Source organism: Pagrus major, chromosome 10 (assembly GCF_040436345.1).
Source record: "Pagrus major chromosome 10, Pma_NU_1.0".
Lineage (NCBI taxonomy): Eukaryota > Metazoa > Chordata > Actinopteri > Spariformes > Sparidae > Pagrus > Pagrus major.
The window spans coordinates 24261990-24274702 of record NC_133224.1 but is presented as its reverse complement, the minus strand read 5'-3'; the positions used below and the strand labels follow the sequence as shown (position 1 = coordinate 24274702).

At 38.5% G+C, this 12713-nt stretch overlaps 1 protein-coding gene and 1 long non-coding RNA gene across 5 annotated transcripts in view; one reads left to right on the top strand and one right to left on the bottom strand.

Moving 5' to 3' along the window:
* Positions 1–12713, bottom strand: part of LOC141003644 (receptor-type tyrosine-protein phosphatase delta-like) — a 132697-nt gene that overhangs the window by 44174 nt on the left and 75810 nt on the right. For all 4 annotated transcript variants that reach the window (XM_073475051.1, XM_073475052.1, XM_073475053.1 and 1 more), the window contains exons 5-6: positions 6303–6491; positions 2258–2368 (exon numbers count right to left, since the gene is read on the bottom strand). In XM_073475051.1, the coding sequence (XP_073331152.1) occupies positions 2258–2368; positions 6303–6491 (300 nt within the window). The remainder of the gene's footprint in view (positions 1–2257; positions 2369–6302; positions 6492–12713) is intronic.
* LOC141003645 (uncharacterized) overlaps positions 1–12713 on the top strand; it is a 106491-nt gene that overhangs the window by 30933 nt on the left and 62845 nt on the right. The gene's annotated exons all lie outside the window — the stretch shown is intronic.

Genomic DNA, 12713 nt, shown 5'->3' with positions numbered 1-12713 from the left:
TGTTTTTTTTTAAATACTTTCAGTAGTAGTCTTATAGTAGTCCATGTGACTCTGAGCTGGTTATTTGTGCAGGTATTTGCTATATTTGACTGCAACACAAGCACACGCTTCCTGCTGCCTGCTCCTGATTCAAGCTCATTCTGTTGAGCAGACTGCAGTTCTCCAGAGAGGAAAACTAGGGGAACTGCTTGCATTATTAAATACAACGTTTCTCTCACTCAATATTTAATTAATATCCAATTGGAGCACGCTCCCCACAGACATAATATTATCCTGCTCATTTGAATATCATTACATTTGTCAAGTCTTGTGGATAACGTTCTAAATACATCATTCTTTCATGACTTCCTGTGCAGAAACATCCTCGTCAGAGGAAGTGTATAATCTCTGAGGGCAGGGTTGTTTTTACAACTTGGTGCTTGACTTTAGTGCCAATTACAACAAAGGATGGATTTTACTTCAACATATTTTTATCTCTTAGAAACTTCAAATGAAGACAGTACCACAGGGAGAATTTGAGTGTAGCGATGCTTAAATGGCTCAATGGGGGGTAAGATTAAGTGTTCATATGGAGCAGCACTGCATCTACGTATGTAGAACAGCAGCCATTAGTTCCAGGAGCCAAAAGAAATGAAGACATTGTTCCTGCTGGTGTTGTGCATCTCATTGCTTTTATTTTATTCTTTAATTTATTTAATATTTTTTTATTTTATTTTTTCTGCTTTGTTGTTAGTCGTACTGTAGGAAAACCCAAACAGGAACGCTGACAGGGTAAGAGGTTGGGGCAAGGGCTGGGGAAAGGGGAGGATAAGCAATTAAGAGGTGAACATGCAAATAGACCCTCAGATTGATGCAAATATCATCCCTGCCACCCCACCTCAAAGATGCAAACATGCACCACCCGTTGAACAGCCAAGCATTTGGACAAGGACCAGGGGCATTCTCAATGGGAACACTTACATTGAATGTGCAACAAAGATAGATATGACATTTACATAAATTCGAATTTTCTCTTTTTATGGTAAACAAATGAGCTTCTGTTTTGTGTTGTGTTCAAAAAGTAAAAAACACACCAACCTTCTCGCAGCTCTGAGGGATGTAGGGAATTTGATGCAGAACAAAATGAAATAAGGACAGGAGAAAAACAAGGGAAACACAGAGAGTAAAAAGGCCATATTTTAGGTGTTCAGATGCTATTTATACAATTTGAAGGACCTTCTGTGTCGAAGGTGCTGGGAGCCCCTTGTATCTCCCTGGCACCCAAGTGTGACCTGTCTGAGTGCAAACATTTTGAATAAAAAAATAATTTAACACTAAGTCTGCCCTAGTCCTGTGGTTAGCTTATAATAATATCAAAAATGTTTGTTATATTATATATATATATATTTATTTTGTAATTGGTGATTACAAAAGCTTACCCTACCACTTGAGAGCATTGTAAAATGTATGTGAAGATTACAAAAAAATCATTAAAATGTATCTGCTACACATATATGTATTCATAGAGAATTTAAGACAATAGGCTGCTGTGTGCCAGTAAAGGTGAGAAGCAGTTACAACAGTTGCACCAATGCACCAAATATTTTGACTTGAAAAAGAAAAATCACAGCCTTTATATCACTAAAAGCAAGCCACTGGTGCTATTCCACCTGTGCTTTTTTATTTGCTAAAATCATTAAGCTATTCATTTCTAATGCTGTGTAGCAACAAAAAACTGTGACCATGTTTAAACAAGTTAATTTTAAACATGAAGTAAGATAATTAATATATATATATTTAACACATTTTATACATGTTTTAATGTTTGATTTTTAATGTTTTGATTTTTAATGAGATTAAAGGTGTCCTTCCAATGTTCATCAATTGGAAGAAGAAAAAGGCCAGAAAGGATCTGTTCACTGCTAGGGAAAGAGTGGGGACTGATGACTACCTCTGGCAGTCAGGTTTGAAAGGCAATTAGTAGATAAACACAGCAAGCAACCCAGTCATTGGTTAGACTCAGGAAAATCAACATAAAGGACTAGAAACACATAACAGATCAGATACTGTAGGTTCAAATCAATGCAGGTAAGTCAAGTGCAAAAAAGAAAAGAAAAAGAACCATACAACCAAAAACAATGCATACTTACAACAGCCTAACAGGATATGGCCCCTGCAGACTTTATTGGCTGATTTATAGATTCCTCATGAATTTAAAGAGAACGTTAATATAATGTTTGACAGAAGCATGCCAGTGCTTTTAACACGTGCTTCCTACCTCTGACATATAGATTTGCTGGGGCAGAGTAGCGGGTTCCATCGTTGTTGGTCGCCACACATTCATACTTCCCCTGGTCGGACTCTTCGCTCTGCTCTATCTGGAGGGCTCCTGGTTGGGAATAGCAAACGGGGGTACCAGAGTATGTTTGGTTAAAATGTTGTTGATCACAACAAGTTCTCAAGCAAAAATCAAAAGAAATGAACTTGCTTGACCTCAAGGCTTGAGGCCAACATCAGCCACCTTCGTTTCTAGTTTTGCTTTGTCCTTTTAAGCTTCAGTAGTTGGACAGTTTGAGGAAAGTTGTAATTAAACAATATCCAATAAACTGCATGGATGAAATACTACATTCTCGTTACTATAAACGCTATCTTTTAAAGTTTATCCCCCATCATTATCACAGCCTGATCCACTGGCTGAGGTAAAATGGAGGCTGTGTTATCCTACTATAGGTGAGGGATAGCTGCAAATGGCAATCATGCAAGACATTGCAATACAGGTATATTGTTCCTCTTAACAGGCCTAAAGTCACAACAGGGGAAAATAAAATAAATTGTCAACCAATTTCCAAAAGAAAAGATAAACACCTAAGATATAGCTTTGGTCTAAATTTACTTTGTTGATGACTTATTTAGAGAAAAAGCCTGATTACTTATAAGGGTCTAAAAAGACACTCATCCTAGCGCCAATGTCAAAAAAATGCCATTATTTCATTTTGAAGAATGGGGCAAGCCCTTCAATATACAACATGTCACTGGACTGGTCAATATGGGGATGAGTGATACTGCTTCAGGGAAACATGGATCAAACAAAAGAGGTTTACAGTATAAGAAAGCAGCATAACAAGGGAGGACAATTGAAAGAAAGAAATTTAGGTATGAATTTTAGCATATTCAATCACAGATCGAGTGTAACATTCACCTAACAGAATAATTTGGGACTTCATCTAGGTGAAGTAACTTTCAAAAAATGCAGCCCGTACAAAAAATTGAAAAATGCTGCTCATAGTATGTGGAAAAATGTTAATTAAAGTATTATGTAAGGCAAAACCAACATACAACCCTCTGTAACAAAAGTTTTGACATGCAAATCTTGGCAAGAAATGTATGTCGGCACAACTTACAACCTTCTGACAACCCTTAGCTGAAAAATAAAATGCAATTGTATTAGAAGACAAAATTCAAAATATCGGCTTGAGCCGACAAGAAGGTAACCAACCACTGCTTTAGCTTGTGAAAGCTACAAAAGACACCCATAAAAATCCACCAATGGGATCAGCAGTGTGGTGTCACATGACCAAGGGAAAAATGGCTTTTATGCATCAACAACTCTCCAGCTTCATGTCACACGGCAAAAATGAGCCAATCAGGTCCTCGCCAGACTCTACTGTTTGCCTTCCCCAAACCCTGAAGAAAAAAAGTCAAAAAGTAAAATAGTCTCCAAACCCAAGAAAAGTAAGAAAAATAGGTGAAAGAGAAAAAAAGCACCGTAGAAACTTTATCAAAAAAGTGGTTGTTTGGGCTTTTTTGTAGAGGTACAGGAGAGGAAAGCAAATAGAAGAAATGGAAAAAATAGTTTGCAAAGATAGAAAGAATTCTTTGGGAGAAAAAAGCAGAGGAGAGGCAATGTTGTCTTCAGCATGCCTGCGTGATTCCACAGCATCTGTGCATATTTTTAGTGCTGAACAAGAACAGCTAAGGGGGAAAAATGCTTGGTTGTTTTAGTTGGACAAAAAGAGGGACACATGATTCGCTATGGCCAAAAAGAAAACAAAAATGAACGGAAAAAATATAGTTTAAAAAAATAATTGTCATTGGATATGCTTATTTGAGCCAGGGCAAGCATATCACAACTGAGCTAAACAGGCTCTTGAAACGAGAAATACAAAGGAGTAAATAAAGCATAGACAAAAAGATGGAATACAAATTTAGTCAACGTAACAGGACAAATAAGAAGGAAGGTCCATATGAACGTAATGGGATTTGGTCTTGGTAAACAGGACAAAAATGGAGGTGATTCGAGTGAATGGATGGGTTGACAGCAAGAATGAATTTGTATTATTTTCATTCTGTGAACGTCAGTTCAGCACTCTTACCTCTTATTGGTGTACCACCTGGGTGGATAATATGAATGCAAATAAGATTAGAAAGAAGAAGCATTAGTACGAGTAGATAGAGGCTGGGGGCTTTGGAAGAAGAATCAAATTAGATTTAACAGGGTACGTAAATAAAGGTACTAGAGGAAAGAGAAAGGACAGAGAGAGAGAATAAGAACTTTTTCTGTACTCTACTGGCAGAGAAAGACAGGATTCATCATAGAAAAATCATAGGTCAGAGAGAAGAACTTGTACATTGGTGCCACGGGGAGGTGCCATTTTGGAAGTGGCAATGGCTTCTGAAGACCATCTACTGAAGGGAAAGACTTTGAGGACTTTGTATGTGAGATTTAGAACAGACATGTTCAAAAAAATCCTGAGATCTCTTTGCTTGATCTGAGCTGGTCACCTCCCTAAAACCCTTGACTTTTCCATACCTCCTGAGTTGGTGTTAAAAGAATTGAATAAGTGAGTAAGTGGTGGGTCAGTGAGTGAGTAACAAACATGTGAGGACAGGTCATTACCCAGGTCAGTATATGACAATGCTAAGCTATGATTTGGTGATTATAATCTCCAGATAAAGGTGATACTATAGCTGGCAGTGATAGGATACTTGAACACCTTGGGGTGAGGGAATAGTGTGTGTGTCTCTAGTAGTAGCCCTGACACTATCTGTTAGTAAAATGCATGCCATGCATTTTAATAGTTGTTGGAAACATGGAAATTAGTGGGGGGGTGATGTGCGCTTTAGAGCTAAGCACTTACCAAAGGATTCTGTAGATTTAAAAATATAGAGAGAAGAAAGACAGCATAAGAATATGATTATATTCTTTAGGTAAGTTTAGTTAACAAGGTTTGGTTAAGGCTTTAAGAACTCTACGTGAATCAAAGTCGCACATTAGAAATGAGGGTTAATTCTACACAGTTCTGTTGAAAACAAGTAAGCAAGGAAGTAAGGTTAACAAGACGATTTAACAAAGGACAGCTGTGAAATCTGTGAAGACAGGTGGTCAAACATACAAGACTTAAAATTTACAAGTAGCTGTGCTAATGTGTTGTCGTTAGCTGGCACATAAAGCTGCAAGCTATGATTTATGTGACAATTTTTCGAAAACAGAATAATCTCTTTGGATTGAGATATTGAAATTAAAGTTAGTATATTCAGGTGAATGGGTATATTAAGATATGTCACAGGCAAATAAAAACAAAGCATCTACACATTAAAGCAGGGGCTGTAAATTTACAGAATCAAGGGGTAAGGGGAAAAGCCTTATGAAGTTTTACGCACTACTGTGGCTGATTAGATGTTTTTCTGTAACCTAAAGAATGCTCTTTTACAAAGCAAATATTTATTTAGAGGATGTTTAAGGATCCCTCTCTCGATTAGTCAAATTTCCACAAATGCACAAGATGCATTAATTGGCTTTTCAGCTCGTTTTCCTATTTTAGAATTAGTTGCAGTCCTTAGTAGGTTCTGAATGAAGCCGAATGTTGAATATTAATTGTTAAACAAAAAGAGACATAAGAAATGAAGAGAATGGATCCAAAAAAATACTGCACCAATGCAGTGGAAAGGAAATCAACACAAAAACAGCAAAGGAATTCATTGTAAAAAGTCACAGCAGTGAGCAATGAGGGCAGAAGTTAGGGCAGAAGCCAGCAAACATAGAGGGGGGAACAATCCCAACAGCCCATGACAACACTGGAAGACAAAGGGAGACACACACATACAGACAACACACACCGGGGCATACAGAGAGTAGAGGACAGGAAATAGTAGAAACAATGCCATTACCTACAAAATGAAAAAAGCCAAATGAGAAGTTAAATTATGGGAGGAAGAAGAGGATGAAAGAACAGAGGAGACAAAGGGGGGAGCAGATCAGATAGAGGATAACAAGAAAGAAGGCTCCCTGTTTTGTCATTAAGTTTTCAGCAGAGGAAACCTACCTGATCTGAGCTGTTTAATGCGTCCGTTGTTGTTGGTGGTGTTGACAGGGAGGAAGTCTTTGAACCAGGAGATGTCAGGGTCGGGGTTGCCACTGGCAGCACAAAGCATGGTGGCAGTGCGCGTTCGCTCCACCACTTTCAACTGTGGGCCCATGTCTATGGTGGGGAAACCAGCGGGCAGCTGGTCCTCTGGAGATAGAGGAGAGACATTGTAGCAGATGGTCAGATTCAGAAAATCAGTGGTCCTCCTCATAACCTGTGCAGAGCTAGTGAGGAGGGGATGCCATTGGAAATCATCGTCATAAGACTGTAGAGCAACAGAACGAGTGAAAGATAAAGGAAAGATTGAAGGGGATGTATAGCAGCGAAGGGACAGTACGAGAGGAGAAATTTATGTTCCAATATTAACTCAGTTAATAAAGCATTAAAGCGATGACATTTAAAACTGTTTTACCTGTCCATATGTGGTATTGACAAGGACACAAAAAATGAACAAAAATTGAAAACAGACAACGGGATGGATTAGGCATCTTCAGGTAATTAAAGGAGTAGTTCATGAGTATTTTAGGATATAAACATATCCACTTTCTTGCTTAACCAAAACTGTGTTCCAATCCTCATACTACCATACTATTTAGTATGTCCCAATACTTGCCACTAATGCCAAAAATACCAAGATGTCCTACTGCATCCGGTCACATCTTGCAGTCTGCAAGCCAGGGAGAAAAACCTAAACGTGACAACAACTTTTTGTGGTTTACGAAAGGGAATACTTTGTAATACGCAGTGACTCCTGGAGTTTTTGTACAGATTATGCAAAGGAGAGGTAACATGATAATTAGTGAGCTTTTGAGGTGCTGGTAGGTGGACTTGGCTACCTTTGGACAGAGCCAGGCTAGCTGTTTCTCCCTGTTTCCAGTCTTTATACTAAGCTAGCTGTCTCCTGGCTGTAGCTTCATGTTTTGCGTGCAGACATAAGAGTGGTATCGATCTTCTCTCAGTCAATCAGCGAGTTTCCCAAAATTCCCCACCCCCAAAAAAGTACTCCTATTTTTTTTAATGATGGAAAGAGAGAAACCATAGTGACAATGGCAAAACATGTACTAAGGTGACGTTGAGCTTTGAAGTTCTTTGATGCTGGCAGGTGGCTTTGCTTTGTTATATAAGCTGCCTTGTTCCTGCCTGTGTGTCAACCTACCGACAGAACAAGGGCGGGCTACATCTTGCTGCAGTTTGTGATGTGAGAGAAGATAACTTACATTGCTCCTTGCTCCAAACATGTTCTTTTAGCAAAACAAAGAAAATCAAAGCCTAGAGCCGCTTTGTCTGAAGCTTGCCGCTCTGAACAGCAAGTATTTTTGGCTTGTAGCGAGTGATGATCTTTGAGAGGGCGCAGAGTGGAATATTCCATACACACCATGTGATCTCCATATGCAAAATGTTTGCGTCTCTGCCAATGTGAGCGAAGTGTTAATCTGCAAAACAAAACCTGCTCATTCGGAATGCCAATGAGGTTTATGTGCACCTTTAAGTTTTCCTTTCCCTGCTGTGATATGGCTAATTAGTGTCTTCCGTTGCTCTCGTAAACGGCACCTTTTTGGAAACACTTTCTTCATTAAATTTTCATGAGGAGACATCAGTCTGCAAACAGCTTTGAGATGCCATAGCCTGCACACAGCCAAACGACAATCATGGCCGCCTTCCAACAATGCTTTTGGGTATCTGGCATGAGAAACCACCTCGATGGATAAATCTTCTCAGAAAGCGACTGTATTACAAATGAGTGACTTCAGACTGAACTGCAAAACTTTCCGATATAACTCTGTGTCCCTGCCTGAACTAACATGTGTTTTGACAGTGATGAAGGATATTGCATGTTTAAAAACAACCAATCATGCAGCAGCAACATTCTCTTTAGTCTCTTAAATTGGTTTAATGAATTACAATCCTATATAATGCGTGCTTTTAACACTGGTCATTTTCTTGGCAGTTGCCCACTGTTAGTTATGCAGGACATCATGACCCATGCATCCTTATGTAGTTCATCACTGTAAGCCCTAGACATGAGTTAAAAGATATGTTATCTTCATCCGTTACAGTATCCATTAACGTAATTGAGAGATGCTCTGGCTTTACTCGTTAAAAGTTTGTAGGTGTCTGGCACTGGGTTCACTTGTTTGCACAAAATTGATGTGGTGCTCATTAAAACGATAACCATTTTGTCGATTCTCCACAGTCGCACAGTGGCCATATTTACTTTACATCATAGTTACAGTGGGAAAGTTAAGCCAAATTTTCCTTCATAGCATGTTGCAGGGGTGACATTTTAATCTAATCTAGAATTTAGCATTGCCCATCTTCCCTCAATGAAAAGCCTATGGGATTTTTCAATTGGATTTTGGATTCTTGCGGAAAATAAGCTCTGTGGCACCCAAGTTTTGATGGCATGGCTACATACAGTGTATTCTACAAATTTTAGATGTTACCGTGAAAGGCTTCAAAAACTTAATGAGCTTTCTGATTTACAACAATATCAACGTGGTAAAAAAGTGAGAGATTAGATTTATAAGAAGGTGCAAATATGCAATAAAGTGTATACAGGGATCATCATTGACATGAACATTTCCCTGTTTTTTTGCATTTACAATAAAAACATACACTGTGCTCAGATATTCACTCACATAATATGTCACTCTATTTAAAATTTTGTAACAAAGTGCCTTCTCTAACAGGAACACACAGCTTGAAGACCACACGTAAGTTGGAGCACAAGTAACAGTAAAAAAAATGGTTGGCGGTGACAACTTATCTTTTCTAAAAGCATCTTGTTAACAACCATCAATGAATGAAGGAATAGTCTAATGTGAGAAACTTCACTTTCAAAGGTGAACGTTCAAAAGAGAAAGACAGGGAGGAGGGGGAAAGGAATTAATTGTACAAGGTAGTTCCTGTCCAAGCTCCCTTCAGCCTGTTCAAGGTCGAACAGACAATTAGTCGATTCTATAGTGAGTCGCAAGTATACCTGATCAAACACAATAGCCAGGAGCAAGCCTAGGAGCATGGATGCGTGTTGAATATAGTAATTGGATGTGACAATCCATGCAAACTAAAAAGCAACTCCTGTGAAATTGCAATGTATTCTAAAACAAAGTGATCAAGAGATCATAATTTAGCCGTCCTTTGAGAATTCAGAATTGTTCTCATGCTGCAATATGCAATGTCCCAAAGAGAAAAGAAGAGGGTATGGGACAACATTCATTTTAAATTATAAATAGTGTAGCCTCGGTCAACATGATAGCTTTTCAAAAACAGTCATTTTTTTATGTTTGCACTACTGATTAATTACAGTATGACTCACCAAAATTGTGAAAAGTCCTTAAAAATGAGACTGGGTCAAAAACCAAAAACATCTTCCTCCTCCTATAGAATGCGTGTTACATGATGCTCGTCTGTAACTCCAGTGCAGGCAGCTGATCTGACTCCAGGCAGCTCGTTTAAAATTAATGATCTGTTACAAAGGTTTCTGGCCATTTGAATGCATTCTTGCTCAACCCAGAAATGTATTTTACAGCTGCTTTGTGCACTCGTGCTCATCTAGAATAACCACAAAGTCATGACATCAACCGTGAGGTATCTTTAAAACTTTTCTTGCACAGAACTTGAGATTAAGACACAAATAAAAGAATAATAAACAAGTACTTTGACATTCTCAAGCTGTGACCCTGAGCTCATTTACTTCACAAAAAGAATTGCCATTGTGATAATAAATAAAGGGAGGGAAATTGAACACATTTGCTAGCTTGTGCTGTGATTAACAACTCATGTCAACAGAGCTGCTGCAGCGTTTTCCTTACAAGGCCAAGAGACCAGAATGAAATCAGATTAATCACTATTTAATTTGAGCCACCACATGTGTGTTGTAGGTTGTTTTTTTTTTTGTAGAAGTTGGGCTATTGACAATGTGTTAAAGGTAAAGAATGAAATAATTAATCAACCAGGGGCCAAGCGGCTAGCAGTTTTTCCCATGTGCCATGTTTGCAGTTCCGCTAACAGTCAAGGGGTTGGTTTTCGACTTGTGGTTACATAAATTATCAGCCAGGAGCTGCTTTATTACCACTTTAACTCTGAGCTGCATCCTGTAAAGAGTGGAAATTGGAAAAGTTTGCTTGCAATGCATTTGTTTTTTAATGTCTGTTAGTATACAATGTGCTGTGTGCCTTGAACAAACATGGCCAGGCTACCTTGTACAATATATATAAGTCAAAGCTGAAAGATGAAATAAAGGAAAAAAGGTTTTTACAGATTTCCTCCGCTTCCTTAATCTATCTCGCTGAGAACTGCAATCTCAAGGACAGTCTAAGACAAGGACAGTTTCTGCTTTACAGACCCATACTGTATATTCAACAATGGATCTACACACTAAATGAGATGGAAGGGAGGGAAATGCTGAAGTCACCTTCTAGAGAAGTGCTGAGCACTGGTGCTTGATATAAAAAGACTCCCAATGACAATTTGCACACATTAGCCACTGCCAGGCTATCAGGCCATATGAGTGTGTGGTGCCAAGTATGGGAGGGGTATAAAAAGGACATTGGCTCAAAAAGTACCTCAGTTAGCAGATTTTTGCTGAAGACATAAGGCCACTGGACATAAACTCAACCCATTAGCAGATTATATCTATTGATCACTCGTACAAAATACGAGCACAAGTGAAATCACATTTGCCTCGTATGACAACAGCAGCAATTTCAGTTTCTAAAATGTTGCTTGAGTGCAGCATAAATTCAGCACAATTTGTCGTCATACTACAGTTGGTACTAATACACACACACATGCTCACCCCTGCTGTTCAAAGTAAACTTCTCACCTGCTGTGGTGTAATGGCTTGCGTGACAAACTCACGTAATATCCTCCTTGTTTGGGCTCTAATTAAGTGAGCCTAATTGAGTCTCAACAGATAAGGGTACCGTTCAAATGTGATCGGTTACTGTTTACATGTTTGCTCAGTTAGTGCTACACTGAGTGCTCAGTCTAAGTGTGCTCAGTCTGAGGTCATTTTTACAAGGTATTACCGAACTAATGCAGTTAGATTTATGGAGTGGGATTCATTAGACAGATAGTGGAACCGGATAGTGAAACTAAAGCCAGGATGTCCGCTTGAGTTGAATATCTTTTTCAAATATTGACAGCAAATCAAAAGCATGTTCCTCTCTACTTCTTGTCCCATACAGAATACCTACTGTGTTATTGTGACAAATTATATTTTTTTATTTTTAACATCATATTATATCCCTTATAAAATGATAATATAGTAGCATAATAATGCTTAAAAATCCCAAAACAACAACACAACTAGCTTACTGGTAGCCTGAAGCTGCACTTCCAGACACTTAGCCTGTGTACAAGAAGATGATCAACTGACTAGTGCCGGAGGTAATGTCGAGGTGTTGGGTTTATTTTTAGAATTGCTTTTTGGAAAGAGGGTTTACTCTGGCAAAATGTTTTTGTTATTTGTTGAATCCCTGATGGGTTGTGTTTTTGTTCAACTCTAGACTCTTTAACTTCGGTGAGTATTATTGAACTTGCCTTTACCTGTAAAAAGTCACCAAGCTGTCAAATACCCCTATTTTTTAAAAAATAATTTGAAGATGTAAATGATAGTTGTTAGGGCACAAAGACAATGATCTGTTGGTCTTTACAAACCTAGATACGATAGTCTAACAGGGGCATAGCCGTCAATGCTGAAAAGGATCAAATCAAAATTATGACCTTAAAATCTAAACTCGAATCCAATCTGGGCTTTGGAGATTTGTGGCACCCCTAATAGACAAATTAAAATCACACAACCAAAACAATAAATTGGGCTCTGGGCCTACTAATGTTTCGTGTTCTTCTGCTTGTAGGTCTTCAGCTTTAACTGAAGTAGGTTTATTATTTAATTTCTGATTATGATTGACAGTTAAATGGTAGACTACGACATCAAAATGCAATGCAGTTTTGTAAGATGAATGACGTTCTTTATTATGGAGCTACTCAAAAGCAATAAAATGTTCAGAAAATTGAGTGAAAATCTGATTAAGTCTAATTATGTGAGATGTGGGTACTGTTTTATGTCACTGAAATCACATTTGGCTCAAAAATGATCCAATGAGTGCAAAGGAATTTTGAGAAGAAAATAAGCCTTTGTTGCACTGGACTTTCCAAGTGAAGCCATAAAAACATAAACCTTTCCGGTCACATTCTGGCTTTAGTTCTGTGGTTGCTGCACAAGGATTGGATTCAGTCCGACCCTTTTCTTCCCAAGCGGAACAAGACTTTTCACCCTGTGGGCTGAGGTTATTCTTCAGGGAAAATCCCTGCGGGCCATAATAAGATATATTTGTTGGACGTATTTGAGTGGATACAATCTCC